This window comes from Monomorium pharaonis, chromosome 2 (assembly GCF_013373865.1).
Source record: "Monomorium pharaonis isolate MP-MQ-018 chromosome 2, ASM1337386v2, whole genome shotgun sequence".
Lineage (NCBI taxonomy): Eukaryota > Metazoa > Arthropoda > Insecta > Hymenoptera > Formicidae > Monomorium > Monomorium pharaonis.
Window position 1 is genome coordinate 8,033,168 of NC_050468.1, and position 18,513 is coordinate 8,051,680.

The window sequence follows — 18,513 nt, forward strand, 5'->3', positions numbered from 1 at the left end:
ATATATTAATTATAGATTAGATTAATAACATTAAAATTGGTTTAAATCATATTTTTATTCATACACACACAATAGTACATGACAAATTTATTAAATGTATAATGGTATAAATTACAGTCATAGAATAAATATCGAAATAAATTATAATGAGAGATGTTTCTCTCTCTCTCTCTCTCTCTCTCTCTCTCTCTCTCTCTCTCTCTCTCTCTCTCTCTCAAGCAATATAAATATAATAATAGAAATTAAATATAGCACCGCAAACAACACTTTATGTATTCCTAGCTTCTTCACATACATATACATACGAGAAATGTATATTGACTCATATTCAAAATATGCTTATAAAAATATTAGTGCGTTTTTTCGTACTTTTATCTTTATCTTCCATTAGATATAAAACAAGGATAAAATAACAAAAAGCGCGTTAACATTTTTATAAGCACATTCCGAATATCGATCATTAATTGTATATAATTGTATTAATTGTATATAATTGTAAATATTAAAAAAATGATTTTATTATTTATAAAACCTGCATATAATACTGCATTCGCATTGTCTAATTAGTTTAATACTTATAAATTGAATCTGAATACTTATAAATTGTACATTCATCAAAAACATGCACAAATATAATAAAATAAAAAATAAATATAAAGATAGAGATATAATGTATTTCTAAAATTTAAGATCTTTTTGCACTGTGTGCATCATCGCTGCAGATTTATGTAACGATGCAAGTTCATCGTCTGTTAACTTCTGTTGAACGATGTGCGTGACGCCATCTTCACCCAATATACAAGGTAAAGATAAGAACACATCTTCGTTAATTCCATGATGGCCCTAAAGATCATTGAATGTTATTTTCAGATGATTAAGTTTCTCGTGCGTTAAATGTAAAATTAATTAATATTAATATACTCTTTAATAAAAAAATTGTCATGTAACTATAATACATTAATATTTAAATATACATATAATAAAGTTTTGATATATACATAATTAAAAAAATAAAAATAAAATAATATAAAATAAATATAATATATTTTTGATTATTACTAAAACTTTTAAAAATATAAAATAATTAAAAATATTAAAAATATATACATAAAAATTATAAAGTTTATAAGAAATAACATTTTGTTAATATTTGATAACTTTAACTTCGTAATTTTATTTCTAACAAAATATAAAAATATAATTTTAATGAAATTAAAATTATATTTGTAGAATATTGATAAGGTATTGTAAGTTAGTGTAATAGAATTCTATATTGTCGACTTACAGTAACCAACGTGGATACAGCGTGCACTTGATTGGAATTTCTTAGTATAGCTGATGCAAGTTGCGACACACTGAGACCTACAGCCCACGATGTGTAACCTTTTAGCTTAATCACTTCATACGCGCTTTGTATTACTTGCTTGTGCAACTCATCCCAATTTTCCTCGTCTTTGCCCGTACCCACGTGCTCATTCAAATCACGTAAACGTACTCCGGCAACATTAACTCCAGACCATACAGGCACTGATATAAATAAAGAAACAAATATCTCACATAATTTAATCATAATACACGAAATATAACCACAAATTTTTAAATGATAAATGAATTGTATTAATATATATGTATATGCATTTGTTTACAATAATTACTTTTTAAATCTAAATCAGTAAAGTCTTATTAATTTGCAATGATAATAACTGTGATTATCAATGATTATTCAATGTCTTTCAGTAATTCCGAAGAGAGGATACTCTCACTGATCGGAATCAATATGTTATCACTGAAAGAAGATGCATATGTCACTGATCGATATAGTTATAAGCATTGAAATCATTATTCATTGTCGTTTAATGAATAATCTTATTTCAATTTAAAGAATATATTTTTTTAATTGTTGGATTCAACCATCCAAAAAGATATGATTACTGTTTTTTTATTCCTTTTTAATCATATCTTCATTTTATTTTACTCATCTCTTTTATTTAAAAAACAATATTTTAAAGAGCGCGTATTACGTACCACTAGTATCACCATGTTCTCCGATAATCCAGCCGTGGCAGGACGTAGGTGCGACATTAAGTTTTTGAGATAACAGAAAGCGAAAACGGGCAGAATCCAAATTCGTACCGCTACCAATAACTCTGTTCTTTGGCAAGCCGGAGAGTTTCCATGCCACATAAGTTAAAATATCCACCGGGTTGGAAACAATGAGAAGGATTGTGTTCGGACTATATTTGACTAACTGAGGTATAATGCCTTTGAAGATATCAGTGTTACGTTGCACCAAATCTAATCTGCTTTCGCCTTCGCGTTGACGAGCACCCGCTGTTACGATACAGAGACTCGAGTTTGCAGTCAACGAGTACTCTGTGCTGGCGCTCACTTTTGCGTTTTTTAGAAATGCACTGCCATGTTGCAAGTCTAACATCTCTCCTTTCAATTTGTCCGCCATCACATCGACCAATACCACGTCACTCGAAACATGCTGCAATAATTTATCGAGTGATGTAATTTTGCGTTATTAATACTACGCTTGTGTAAATGTAAAATAACACACATACAATTCTTTAAAATACACAATTTTTTATGTTATTATTTCAAAAGAAATAACAATTTTCAATAATAAAAATTAACTTATATAAAAAGTAGTTTTTTATCTGTAGTTAAGGAAATTATTATAACTTACGTCCGTCAAAATGCTAAAAGCACAGGCCATTCCAACTTGACCGACACCGACCACTGTGACTTTATTTCTACCGCTTGATACCGGATCTGTCACAGTAGTTAAAAGTTTTTCTTTTAATGGGGCCATTTTCTGTAAATATTAGAATAAGTTAAATATAAATGTTGTCATCTTCGTACAATCCTAATTTACATTTTAATTTATATGTATATTTATATTATTTTTAAATACATTTTTTGTTTATTAATTACAAGTCAAAAGAGCTAAATTTAAAATAGTAAAAATCGATAAAAATTAATACTGAGAATCTACTATATCCCGAAGATCATGTATTACTAAATTAATACAAGCTTGTAAAAAACAAATTGTATTACATTATCAAATGCCACTTTGAATAACGCGCTAAAATGTATCGCGACGTTTACTTATTGCACCTGCACGAATGCAACGGATGATGTATACAGTTGTCAGATGGCAGTACCGGTATAATCCGCAGTCACATGTAGTTTTCCTCGAAATATTACCGGCATTTCCCTTTCATCTAAGTACGAACGTGTAAATTGCGAAGTGAAAAAATACAAGAGTACGTTGGAATTTAATTACGCATCGGCTCGCGTGAATTATGCAGTCAAATCGTAATTTGCTTGACCGGTGAGATATAATCGACGAAAAACTTGTATAGCGTTCAGTATTATTAACTCACTATACTTTGTACAGGAAGTCGAAGAAAACGATAAGTTGCGATACCGGTAACGTGCACGTGCTTTATTGACGTATGTTTTATCACAGATAACGAGGCAACAGTTGATAGCGTGTTATTTATAATATAATTAAGCAATTAAAATACTAAAAAATTGGACTATTAACTATACAGAAATACTAAGAAATTGAATAAAATTATTTCTAAATACTAAACAATTAATGATTCTAGATAATTAAGTATAATATATACTTGCTTCTACGTTAAATCTTAAATTAATTTATATGACACATAAAATGAAGTTAATTATACGCAAAATTAATTTTAAATACATTTTTATTTAAATATTGTTACTTTGTTAACGTACTGTGAGATTGGTTAATTGAAAATAATTTTAAGTGACATGATTGAGAAAGAGTTCACTGACCTCGACAAATATCCTTTCTACAGCACTACTCTTTGGTACTGTCGAACACAGACTGAACGCTTTGCGGCTGGCGCACTGCTATTCTATCGGACTGTCAGTTCAGGGATGTGGATTTGCCAAGGTGACCTTGCCCCCACCTTTTAGCTTTCACGAGTAAAAAGACAAAGACCAAATATGAAATGTCCATGAATATTTGTGCAATAAAGTCTCAAAAAATCTCGAAATAAAGAAAATGACAATTTACGAAATTTTTTGAAAAATGTTGACCAAGTATCATATGGATTCCTATTGAAAGATCGTATTAAACATGAAATATATTTGGAATAGCTTTACGGTTTCGAAGAAGGAAACGTGACATTGCGCACGCGTAAAATGACGCAACTCACGCACGTGACAGCGAGGTTCATCATCGATCCAGCACGATGAGACTTTCTTCTTCTGAATTTACCGACTACCACCAATCGTAAAGTATTGGGGAACGTCAAGAGTGGGGCAAAAGTATTTCTGGAAGCAAGTCTTGACTCCCGGATTTTACGGTATTTTTTATGGCAATCAGTGAAGTTAAATTTGTCGCGATGTATTCTTGAAGTACGCACTAACTTTTCGGCATTTTAAGAATAAAATTTTAAAGTTTGCAACATTATTTAATTAAATAAAAATAAAAAGTTTTTGCAATTTAATTTCGAAATTGCAATAATAAAAATGTTAATAAAGTTTACCAAATAGTTGCTGAAAGAAAGTCTTTATTATTTTAAATATTTATTTAGCTACTCTAAACAATATTGGAAAATTAAAACGTTTAAAAGAAAACAATTGTTTTATTCTGTTCCTAAAGAGAAATCGATTCTAAATGTATTATGAACACTGTTATCAGAAAGTAACACATTTGGTAACAACCTGAACACAGCGTTATCGTTATCTACAGAGTTTAATGAGAAGATTAATAATGGCATTTTGGATGGATAAAACAAGATTACAGATGAGGAAAATAGTATCGCTGATATATGATTAATACATTAAATAAGCGATAATTTTCATGCGGGTACTGCGAACGATGATTCAGATTGACACCAGTTGCATGAGCACTGACGCAATCTTCCTCGTACGGCTGTAACGCTGCACGTGAGAAACGGTCATCGATCCATTTCGAGGTATAGCATATTCAACCGGGTCGAATGTAGCGCATCTCTTTCCTCTTACATCCTGTACATTATTCTATGCGCGTTTCTCGTTTGCTCTGTTCACGATTATATCCGCTCCCCACTTCGTGGGGACTTCGTGGGGACTTTGTGGCTATACTTAGCAGACCGAATAAAGTCACTTCGTTTCATCCAATTTCATTACACGAAGTACAGTATTGTGCCGCGAGACACATGAAACTTACTGCTAACCACAAGACACATTACTTTATAAATAAAGCTTTCACTAATTTGGGAAATTATTGCAATTAACGAAAGAAATGAATATTTTATTACAGCTTTATAAAAGTAATAACACTAGATATATATATCACCTCCTCGTAAATCACGTTGCCAATTAAGGTCCTTTTCCGGCTCTTACACGCGTTCAATTTTTAAATATTGTAGAAAAGTTACTAATATATATAGAAAGAATATCAAATGCTCAATAATTTAAATTGCGTGTTTTGTTTCTTTCGCCAGCCGAAGGTTGAAATTGCTAGTTGTAGATTCATAACAGTATTATATTGAGCGATATGACTACGGCATTAATATGAAGATGGCACGCATATAATTATAAGCTTAACAGCCCAAAGAATCAACATTGCAAATTAGCATAATCGTATAATATAAATGTATGTACCAGGGGCGATCATTGTGGTTCTTTTTGCCTTACTTGCACATACATGTTATGTCACTTCTGCGAAACAAATAGTCCTGTTCGTCGTCGCTGCTATACTGCAGGGTCCTGTCTTCGCTGAAGAGAAAGTGGTCATAAGACTTCAGATATTCGGACGTTAACGATGGATGGCGCAAACGACGTTGTCTCTGTAATAATGCGGCTCTAACGTAATTTTAACGAATGCACGAACATCTGCCGCTTGCGTGTATGATGAATTTAACAACGATAGCACCTCCAAATTGCACGCACGTTTTGAATTGTGTGTCGATGATGCATTATCAGGGTCTCTGCGATAGCAGATAAAAGCAAATATAACATCTTCTATAACGACACTTTTTTATTACTCGAAAATTAAACATTACATTTTATTAATACTGATTAAAACTGATTTGCTTAGACAAATAAGAAGTAATAACTTAAAATTCATATATCTTTAGCTTTTTTAAAATAAAATCTGTTAAAAACAAAGCAATATTAAAATTTGCATAATTTTGTTTCAATTTACATAGTTTAATAGTGAATATATTATTAATAATATACAATTCTCTTACATATTCATACCGTCCTATAAAATTTTTATTTATATTTTTTATTTTTCTCACGTAATGCGGTTTAAAAAAATTAGGATACAACGTGAATTGATACACTTGTTAATAAAATAGAAATAGACTATAGCAAAAATCATATAGGATAAAGTAAAAGATACAGCATCATAAGTTATTTTAATAATTACATTCATATACAAATTGAACATATTCTTGAAAGTAAAATATAAAGACTTAAAATACTGAATGTGAAATATATTTCGTTATAACTGTACAATTATATATACATATATATTATCACATGCTGAGAAGAACTTCGTCGAAAATGAAATTTCATAAAAGTCAGTATCCGTATTTTGTAGCTAATATCATTTCCTGTTAGCGTAGCATTTTCACACACACATGTGCCCATTCTGTCGTCTCATGATGCAACATTGGGACGCATCGCGTTTTCCAAATTGTGACCACTCAACCAACGAGTGCTATATGTAAAATGGCGCAATCATTCGCATAGTAATCATCTTTTAAAATATGCGAAATGAGGCGCATTGCAACGACCTGCTGCGATTTCCATAAACAACGTGCACAAAGTGCCCGTACGATTTGCCCTGTAGCCGACGAAATCGCGCCGAGGGGAACGAGTGCGAATCCTTAAAGCCTCGAGTGAGGCGGATAAAAAAAGAAAAGATGAGGGCAGGCCCTCATAATAGAGCAATTTAATAAATTGTCGAGCGTGGCAATTAGGACGGTGTTAGGGATCAACAAGACCTTGATATGGTAATTACCGCTGGATAATGCATGTGCATTCGTTAGCGACTGCCGTATTAACATGCATGTATTGTACATTTGGCTACGTTTGTATGTCAGACTCACGAATATTTTAGTTCTTTTCGCGCGACATGATTGTAAATTATAACTCGTAAGAAAAGGCGTTTGCCTTCGCGAGAAATCGCTCGCGGATATGAACGTACGTTAACCATTTATGTTTTACGTTGAAAAAAATTTGTGAAGTTGTTCGAATATCTCGCACAAATCATTCGTTTACGTTTTAAAAGAAATTAACAAGTGAGCAACACTTGCGACAAGTTGCGACAGTATTTGCAATCTTGACGTAAGATAACGAGAAGGTAATAATATTGTCAGTGTGTAGTGACGAGCGTTATTTAACTTGCATCATACAGTTGAAAACTTGACAACAGAAAATATCAGTAAGTTTATCTATAGTTTCTGATTATTTTTTATTATTAAATTATGTTTTATTTGAGAAAATAAAAAAGTATTTTGAGATGTATCGAGATATAACGCAAGAAGAAAGAGTGCTACATGTACAGTTTACAAATGTATTACTCATGAGTTTATCATTATAGTATTAAATTTATTCATAATATATTCTGAATTCTAGTGTCACGATTTAATATTTTAATCGAGAATATTGAATTAAAACACAAATTTGACTTGTGCTTATTATTCTGATTTTCCTTTAATATAATGTACTTTGAAGGAATATAAGTTGAAAGAGTGTATATTTTTGAGTGTATGATAATAAACTCTTTTTTAAATTTGTGATGAATATATTTTAAGACAATTATTTAAAGATATTTAAAATTATTTAAAAAGTATTCATTGTTACAAATAATTGTTACTTACTAGAAAAAAGTAATTTGAATAATTGCCTTTCTTAGAATTGACATCTTTCTGTATGTAGATTTAATTTTGCAACAACTAATTAAGATAAAATTTTCAATATATATATTTATCTAATTTTCATAATAATATTAATGTTTTTCATACATGTAATTATAATAAAAGAGGGTGATTTTTTAAAGCTGCAGTTTTGTCAGTGCATGAAATTGTATCTGGCGTTTGTCCACAGCTGCATTCCCATATCCGATATCGCGGGTGGTCGTTTTCGACGAGTGCGTTAAAAGCGCATTCACGCGTACGGCCAATGAAGAGGAGGACCGAAGAGAAGAAAGGTCAGAAAGAAAGAGAAAGAAGAGAATGAGCGAGCGAGCGGTTGCAATAAGTGATTCCGCGTAACTATAAATAAACGGCGATACGTCCTGGACGGCTTCACTTGCCCGTAAATCTCGAATCAGGGCATAATCGCTAAAGCAATCTGGAATCTGCCGTGGATCACGGTGGATCTTCCTGCGCGTTCGGGTCTCTCGTCGGATCTTCTTGATGAGGCTCGCCGTTGCCTCATGGATGATGGTAAGGTAGAATCTATCCATTCTCATCGGTAACCCAGGATTCTGTTATAAATCAGGATCGGATGTCGATGCCAGACCTGTTTCGTGGCGAAATTAGTCGCTTCACAATGTGTGTATGTGTGTGTGTGTGTGTGTTAAGATTATTATCCCTTCTCTTATAAGCTGTATCCTTGATATCATGACTCGCGCACCCGGAAGCATAATATTTATAAAAAATTCTTTTTCTTACAATGCAAAATGCAATCGCAAGCCTGACAAGACCTGATAAAAGATACATTTGTTTTATGAAAGTAGAGCAATGTTACGTATATTTATTTCCGCTTTGTTAATTATGTGGTACTGCATTATAACACGCAATCTCTTAGAACGATTCGTTATTATCTAGGAAATGCACTAAAAAGTCTTCGGCTGCAGTCTTTCATTATCGGATAAATGGAATCGAGATGAGACGGAAAATTATTGCGCAATCACGTATCATATTAAGAGATTGCAATCGCGTTCAAAGTACTAATACACACTTTCGTGATATATCGCAGGCTAAATTGTATATACTTACGATCCCGTATGTCTGGATTTGATTAAGTTGCATAACTTTTGCGTGTAATGCGTTTACAGAAATGCTTATAGAGTTTATTGCTTGAGAAATTAAAATTAAAATTGAAACGTAAATAGTGCATATTACTTGTATATAAATTGTATAATCTATATTTAAGATAATTTGTTATCTATGCAAACAATAATTTATGTATCATCGAAGATTCGGAGCTCATATAAAAAATAACGGAATGGATTATATTATTTTCAAAATTTTATATATATATTTTTGTATTATTTTATACACACAATACTCAAATTAACATAATTGCTTTTTTCTGTATTGTAATTAACAAATTTAGAATTCATAATAGTTTACATGCTTTTGTCTATATGAAAATAATTCGTGCACATATAACGTAAATAATTTATATAGGTATAATCTTAAAATTTATGGCACAATTTTGCTTAAGAAATGGCAAGTTATGAGATTATATACAATATATGTGTTTATATAATTATATATAATTTTTTATAATGAATTTTATAATGTATTTTTGAGTTAACTTTAAATGTTAGTTTTTAACCTTTAAACTTTTAATGTTAGTATTACTTCTATAATAATAAATAATTAAAAAAATATAAAAATAAATATTTTATTGAAATATCTTATTGCGATTAAAATATATCGTTTTCTTGCAAGAAATTCTACAAAAATTTATGAAGACGTGCACTGATATAAAAAATTGGTGCCAGACAATCTACTGCTAGTGGCGTGATTTCGCGCCATTAATCTTTCTCCGACAATTAACTGACCGTTATGCAGCCGGCAGCTATTAATTGCAATCAAAATGTTGTATCACATAACCGGCTGATACAGAATTTAATCTGATGCGCACATTCCGAGAAAACATTTATTTTTAAAAACCATAACAAGACTATTACTATACAAATAATAAATATACAAACATATATACACATTTCTCTTAACACAAAAAAAATTATTAGCATACATAAAGTTTGTACAATCTTTGGATTGGACATGCATATTAAACAGGTTTGTAAAAAAGTGGCTGAAGAAATGTGCTTATTTATCAAGCATGTCTTTGATCGTGTGTTCTGTCTTTTTCCGGCAGATGCCGGGAACATTCAGTATTTTTCTTATTGAGGCAAATGGAACTTAGCGGTATAAATTATGATCCTTTTATTAAATAGAAAAGTAATGTACTAAGCAAGGAACTTAATGAATGAAGTATAACGTGAAGCTAATCTTTCTATCTAACTACATAAAATATTTAATTAAAATAATTTATTAATTTTTTTAAAATTAAATATTAAAACGTGTGATAATTTTCATTATAATAGAATTAATTGTAACTAATAAAGTAAAATAAATCAGAATACATCACCAAGACGACACGAGAATAATATTTTGATCAAAGGAGAGAAAAAAGAGAATATAGCAGAAGTTCTTCAGCAGCAAATTCACGGAGAAAAGAGAGACAGAGAGAGAGAGAGAGAGAGAGAGAGAGAGAGAGAGAGAGAGAGAGAGAGAGAGAGAGAGAGAAGAAGAGCCGCGCCCGTTGATTAGCGGATATCTTAATTACTGATTGGCCGCGCGGACTAATTAAATCGTAACTCAATCAGGAGTCCGACCTGCCTCCTGCGCCATGGCGATTTTACGAGCGTGTACGCACGGTTTGGGACCTTCACATACATACATACCCGGGCGTATAGATGACTTTAAAGCTTTGAGTAACGCACTCCAACTACATCCTACCCTGCCCCTTTTACATATTCCTTCCACCGATCTTTCTCGCGCGGCAGTGTCTCTTTTTTACTTTGCCCTCTCTCCTTGCACGCCTTCCTTTTTTTTTTCCGTCGGCGACCTTCTTGCTCCGAGGCTGCTTCGACGGCATTATATTCGCATGGAATAAAAAGTATAAGTAATTAGTAGTACCTACCGCCGCGTCTCTTGCACGTTGAGCAACGTCCTCCGGGTCCTCCCACTTTTCATTCGTATAAACCATTCGGAATATGAATTTTCAATAGCAGATCGTGCAGATGCGTTTTCATACTGTATGAAAGGTATACATCTTTCATCTCTTTGTATGTCTGCGATGCGGGCCCGTGAATTTTGTAACAAGGACCAAGGCCCGTATACTCGTTCCATGCACATTTAACAACAAATTTAATAAAATAAATTCTTATTTCATATTTACATTTGAATTGCAATATTCTTGTTATAGAGAAATAAATTTTGCTATCAGGTGGCCATGATCAACACTGGGTATGCGGGTAAAGAATTTTACACACGACCACAATAATTCGTACTTCTTTCCGTAGTGCTTGAGTGGGATAGCAATTAACTTGTGAGTCAATTATAACTATAATTATGGTAGATCCCAAGAATTACCTCCGACACATCTGCCATATTTCGTACACAAGTAAAAATATACACTACTTACAAATATTAAAATTGTCCAGCTTAAAATACAATAAGAAATTGTTATAGAATAATAAAGTGCTGAATATAAAGTACCGATTTTTGTTTGCCAAATGATGAGAATTATTTATTTTTATCTAATTCAATTACAACATAGAAATAGGATAAATTAAACAATATCCCAAAGTTGACTTATATAAAATTAAATTTATAATAAAAGAAATTTATTAAACAATAAGTCAAATAATTGATATATATGATGAATCAAATAATATTTTTTAGATTCCTATACATGCTAAATGATGTGCAGCGTATACTGAAAGACGCTAAGAGAACTGCACAAATAAATTTAAAACAAAAACTGTTCTTTTTGGTTTAGATTTAAAAAACATTAAAGTATAATAAAAATTAATTAAAAAAATCTTTTGAGAAAGTATTTAACATCAAGAAACAAAGTATAACTTTTTACAAACATTTATGTCATTTTAAAATAAATCAACAAAACATTTCTTAACATTTTCTATTTATTTTTATTTTATTTTATTATTAATTATTTTTTCTAATAAGATTTTATTTTTTAAATTTTATTAAAAAACAAAAAAAATTGTCTCGAAATAGTTTTGTCTTATTATCAATTTTTATTTTTTTTATCTTTAGTTATTTAATATGTAACAAATACCTTTATGGTTTATGCTTATACTACCGATTGACATATTCCACGTTTATTATATCGTTAATTCTGCGGACATTTCTGTTTATTTGATGCACGTATGAAATAATTTTATAACCAATACTCTTGTTTCTATTCTGTTGATACTATCTAGTCCACAGTGTTGGTGACGAATATTCATTGTTCTGACAAATCGTTAGCTTCTAACTCATCATTATTAATACGATTACAGACATTACAAACATTCTTATGAAATATGCCACTTTTTATATTTAAATTGCAGTTACTGTTAGTCACACACATGAAACTGAAAACAAATTTGATCCGTTATCTTCGTAGTTAAGGGGATGCTGGAGTTGTCTGTTTTACCAACAAAAAGATAGTAATTTTTGTTTAACAATATCTTTTTATTTCTTTTATAGATTTGGAAATCCTTCTCCAGAATAAAAGAATACGCATTGCTATCAGTCTGTGGAGTGGAATTTCCTCCAAAAACGTGAAAAAATTGTTAATTTGCTGTCACATCATAACAATGTTTGCTTAATATAAAAGATCTACAGTTTGTACCTACAAAATTTGTATTCACAGACTAGTAGACGACGAGAACAAACAGTGTCGAGTTTCGAAAATTAGATTTTAGTGCCTAATTGAGACGAATTTATGAAACAAAAATTTAGGTTATATACGCGTAAAAAGTCGATAAATAGAGCAATAAAAAAAAAAAATTTTTTGTCCTCGATATAAAGTCCAATTCACAGATGGATATTAATATGTGTACTTTAATTCTGGAAAAGAATTTCCAAATTTATAAAAGAGATATATACGAAATCTCATTAATGATGTGCATGAATGACTCTACATTATCGACCTCGATCAAGTTTGAGAGGCAGTCCAGCATCGCCTTAAGAATCAAAAATACTGCTGGCGTTAAAGTCTCACTGACAAGGGAACCTCGCGAACTCAAAAATTCAGATTTTAATGAAACTTGGCATAAATGTAGAGGGGGTAAATACATGAATTTAGAAATTTTTAGTTGGTGCCCAAAAACGGTTAGAAGGGTTAAAACTACCCTTCAAAGTTGAAACGATTTTTGCGATTTTTCGATATATCTCGTAAATTAAACAAAATATAAAAAAATGTTTCATACGAAAGTTCGATATTTTATGCAATTGTCAGCCTATTGCTGAAAATAATTTTTACAATACACAGAGCATTGTAAAAATTATTTTCTGCAATAGGCTGACAATTGCATAAAATATCGAATTTTTACAATACACAGAGCATTGTAAAAATTATTTTCTGCAATAGGCTGACAATTGCAGAAAATATCGAATTTTTACAATACACAGAGCATTGTAAAAATTATTTTCTGCAATAGGCTGACAATTGCAGAAAATATCGAATTTTTACAATACACAGAGCATTGTAAAAATTATTTTCTACAATAGGCTGTATTTTGACATTATGTAATATCACTTTTCTTTCTCGAAGTTTACCAGAGTTAAACTATAATTCTATCTTTTTTATAATAAACTACACTTCTATTCTTTTTTTGTATATAATGTATTTATTCTATTCATTTCCTTTCCAATATAGGATGAGATGTAGTTTAAACATTATATATTTTATATTTTATTATCTTTATTGTTTTCAACAGAGTAATTAAATGTTTTATTACGTTTATTAATTAATCATATTAATTCATATAATATTTCAATAAAAAAAATTACCAGAATATGCGTTATAAAAAAGCTGCTTATTAAATCGTTTAATAAAAGGTCAGTTCCATGAGATACATATGTGTATATATGCGTTGATATTTAATTATTCCACTTTCTAAAATATTTACGTTGTTTATTTTACATAAAGACAAGTTTTTATAATTATACTGAGACAGGGAAAGAGATACCAAAATAGTTTCGGATTAATTTTTAAACTACAAGTGTTAAATTAATTCTAATTTTTATTGCAAATAATCAATGTCTTTTAAACTACAAGTGTTAAATTAACTTTAATTTTTATTGTAAATAATTAAAAATTAAATTTATGATTTTAATGTTTTTATTTTTAATTGTTTTGGCAGATATTTTTAATTTTTATCATGTGTATTATTTGAGCCAGCCTTTCTGTATATGTATAATGCTATTAATAATACACTAAAAAAAAATTTACTAAATTAAAATAAATATTTTGTTTAATAGTGCCATACAGAAGTTTGTAAAAAATAAATAATATTTATTTTAAATAAGATAATATTTTCAGTGTAGTAGGGAGATTTAAGACTATGACATATTTATGAGGATGATTAATTGAGAAAATTTTTTTTTATTTTTTGACATATTATTGACGATAATACGGTAACCAATAACAGAGTCATAAATATCACGAAATTTTTATTTTTAGAATTTGGAAATTTTGACAGAACAAGAACCAAATTAGTGTTGCTTTTAAGAATAAATTTATAGGAATGCGTAACTAACGTTCAACGATTTTATTAGTACACACATTTTAGTAAGTACTTTTTAGATATTAGTTATTTATAATTATGTCTAGGCAATTATATAAATTGATAAACACAATTTATTAATATTTTTATTGCCAACCGTCTTCAAGATAACCCGCAAAAAAGACAACTATAATTGACATTTAACACTAAAGGTCTCTTGAAACAACGTTTCACATAATAGATACCCGGTCTTGCTACACTTGGTACGAGATACTGCATAAGTTTTGATACCATTTACTTCGAACGCTACAGATATATTCAATATTATAATGAATTACATACTCGACTTCATATATTTTGAAGTATTTATAACGTAAAATTTGACTCAGTCTATATATGTATAAATATGTATGAGTAAGAAGTGAAGAGAAATTAATTTTTATGGAAATAAAATAATAATGAAATGTTGTGGATTGTTGTTGTCAATTTCTGAATTAAATAAGATCTGTCTGTTACAATAATAAGGCAGGTTAAGTTTTTTATTAATAGAGTCAGTGTTATCATGTTTATTACAAGCTTGTATTATGTAAAAAGAATCCCGAAATTGTCATTTTTAATTATCAAAAATTTGTTTTAAAAATAATTTATTTTGTTTAAGTAATCATTATATTCTTAATTATGAATAGCAACATTTTTTCTATAACTTAAATAAGCCCTTTTCAAGCATCCATGAAATTCCATTCTATGATAGAACTATCTTAAACAAGCTTTTTTAGAATATACTAGAACATTACAAGCGCGCGCTGCGCGCGCGCTATTTGACTTTTTACTTTAAAAATAATAATTGCAATTTGATTTTCTCTATCTTTCGTTTACATTAATCAAACGTCTTCTGCAATTTTAAATTAAAAAATGTAAAGTTTAATTATACATACATACATATCTACATACCTACTTACATACATACATACCAACATACATACCTACTTGCATACTTACTGCTATCTAGCTACCTAGCTACCTAGCTACATATTTATCTAGTTACGTTCGCTCGTTTGCTCTCTTCCTTGCACCCTTTTTCACTCACTCACTCACACACTCAGTCACTCACTGGCTCACTCCTCGCTCACTCCTCGCTCACTTGCTCACTCCTCGCTCACTCTTCGCTCACTCGCCAGCTCGCTCACGCGCTCACTCGCCAGCTCGCTCACTCGCTCACTCCTCGCTCACTCCCGGCTTACTCCCGGCTTACTCCCGGCTTACTCCCGGCTTACTCCCGGCTCACTCCTGGCTTACTCCTCGCTCACTCCTCGCTCACTCCCGGCTCACTCCCGGCTCACTCCTGGCTCACTCCCGGCTCACTCCTGGCTCACTCCTCGCTTACTCCTCGCTCACTCTTCGCTCACTTCTCGCTCACTCCTCGCTCACTTACTCGCTCACTCCTGGTTCACTCCTGGCTCACTCCCGGCTCACTCCCGGCTCACTCCCGGCTTACTCCTGGCTCACTCCTGGCTTACTCCTCGCTCACTCCTCGCTCACTCCCGGCTCACTCCCGGCTCACTCCTGGCTTACTCCTCGCTCACTCCCAGCTCACTCCTCGCTCACTCCCAGCTCACTCCTGGCTCACTCCCGGCTCACTCCCGGCTCACTCCTGGCTTACTCCTCGCTCACTCGCCAGCTCGCTCACGCGCTCACTCCTCGCTCACTCCTCGCTCACTCGCACCCTCGCTCACTCGCTCACTCCTCGCTCACTCCTCGCTCACTCCTCGCTCACTCCCGGCTTACTCCCGGCTCACTTCTCGCTCACTCCCGGCTCACTCCCGGCTCACTCCTCGCTCACTCCCGACTCACTCCCGGCTCACTCCCGGCTCACTCCCGGCTCACTCCCGGCTCACTCCCGGCTCACTCCCGGTTCACTCCCGGCTCACTCCCGGCTCACTCCCGGCTCACTCCTCGCTCACTCCCGGCTCACTCCCGGCTTACTCCCGGTTCACTCCCGGCTCACTCCTCGCTCACTTACTCGCTCACTCCTGGTTCACTCCTGGCTCACTCCCGGCTCACTCCCGGCTCACTCCCGGCTTACTCCTGGCTCACTCCTGGCTTACTCCTCGCTCACTCCTCGCTCACTCCCGGCTCACTCCCGGCTCACTCCTGGCTTACTCCTCGCTCACTCCCAGCTCACTCCTCGCTCACTCCCAGCTCACTCCTGGCTCACTCCCGGCTCACTCCCGGCTCACTCCTGGCTTACTCCTCGCTCACTCGCCAGCTCGCTCACGCGCTCACTCCTCGCTCACTCCTCGCTCACTCCTCGCTCACTCGCACCCTCGCTCACTCGCTCACTCCTCGCTCACTCCTCGCTCACTCCTCGCTCACTCCCGGCTTACTCCCGGCTCACTTCTCGCTCACTCCCGGCTCACTCCCGGCTCACTCCTCGCTCACTCCCGACTCACTCCCGGCTCACTCCCGGCTCACTCCCGGCTCACTCCCGGCTCACTCCCGGCTCACTCCCGGTTCACTCCCGGCTCACTCCCGGCTCACTCCCGGCTCACTCCTCGCTCACTCCCGGCTCACTCCCGGCTTACTCCCGGTTCACTCCCGGCTCACTCCTCGCTCACTCCTCGCTCACTCCCGACTCACTCTTGGCTCACTCCCGGCTCACTCCCGGCTTACTCCCGGTTCACTCCCGGCTCACTCCCGGCTCACTCCCGGTTCACTCCCGGCTCACTCCTCGCTCACTCTCGGCTCACTCCCGGCTCATTCCCGGCTCACTCCCGGCTTACTCCTCGCTCACTCCTCGCTCACTCCCGGCTCACTCCCGGCTTACTCCTCGCTCACTCCCAGCTCACTCTTGGCTCACTCCCGGCTCACTCCCGGCTTACTCCTGGCTCACTCCCGGCTTACTCCTGGCTCACTCCTGGCTTACTCCTCGCTCACTCCTCGCTCACTTACTCGCTCACTCCTGGTTCACTCCTGGCTCACTCCTGGCTTACTCCCGGCTCACTCCCGGCTTACTCCCGGCTCACTCCCGGCTTACTCCTGGCTCACTCCTGGCTTACTCCTCGCTCACTCCTCGCTCACTCCCGGCTCACTCCTCGCTCACTCCCGGCTCACTCCTGGCTCACTCCCGGCTCACTCCCGGCTCACTCCTGGCTTACTCCTCGCTCACTCCCAGCTCACTCCTCGCTCACTCCCAGCTCACTCCTGGCTCACTCCCGGCTCACTCCCGGCTCACTCCTGGCTTACTCCTCGCTCACTCGCCAGCTCGCTCACGCGCTCACTCCTCGCTCACTCCTCGCTCACTCCTCGCTCACTCGCACCCTCGCTCACTCGCTCACTCCTCGCTCACTCCTCGCTCACTCCTCGCTCACTCCCGGCTTACTCCCGGCTCACTTCTCGCTCACTCCCGGCTCACTCCCGGCTCACTCCTCGCTCACTCCCGACTCACTCCCGGCTCACTCCCGGCTCACTCCCGGCTCACTCCCGGCTCACTCCCGGCTCACTCCCGGTTCACTCCCGGCTCACTCCCGGCTCACTCCCGGCTCACTCCTCGCTCACTCCCGGCTCACTCCCGGCTTACTCCCGGTTCACTCCCGGCTCACTCCTCGCTCACTCCTCGCTCACTCCCGACTCACTCTTGGCTCACTCCCGGCTCACTCCCGGCTTACTCCCGGTTCACTCCCGGCTCACTCCCGGCTCACTCCCGGTTCACTCCCGGCTCACTCCTCGCTCACTCTCGGCTCACTCCCGGCTCATTCCCGGCTCACTCCCGGCTTACTCCTCGCTCACTCCTCGCTCACTCCCGGCTCACTCCCGGCTTACTCCTCGCTCACTCCCAGCTCACTCTTGGCTCACTCCCGGCTCACTCCCGGCTTACTCCTGGCTCACTCCCGGCTTACTCCTGGCTCACTCCTGGCTTACTCCTCGCTCACTCCTCGCTCACTTACTCGCTCACTCCTGGTTCACTCCTGGCTCACTCCTGGCTT

General features: G+C 35.6%; 2 protein-coding genes across 2 annotated transcripts in view; one reads left to right on the forward strand and one right to left on the reverse strand.

Moving 5' to 3' along the window:
* The window catches only part of LOC105837115 (TSC22 domain family protein 1), a 262,982-nt gene that overhangs the window by 67,341 nt on the left and 177,128 nt on the right, over positions 1-18,513 (forward strand). The window lies entirely within an intron of this gene.
* On the reverse strand, positions 37-3,928 carry LOC105830814 (L-lactate dehydrogenase). Its single transcript, XM_012670419.3, has 5 exons — positions 3,817-3,928; positions 2,693-2,821; positions 2,026-2,491; positions 1,286-1,527; positions 37-843 (listed from the first exon to the last, which is right to left on the reverse strand). The coding sequence occupies exons 2-5, from the start codon at positions 2,816-2,818 to the stop codon at positions 679-681; spliced, it is 999 nt and encodes a 332-aa protein (XP_012525873.1). The 5' UTR covers positions 2,819-2,821; positions 3,817-3,928; the 3' UTR covers positions 37-678.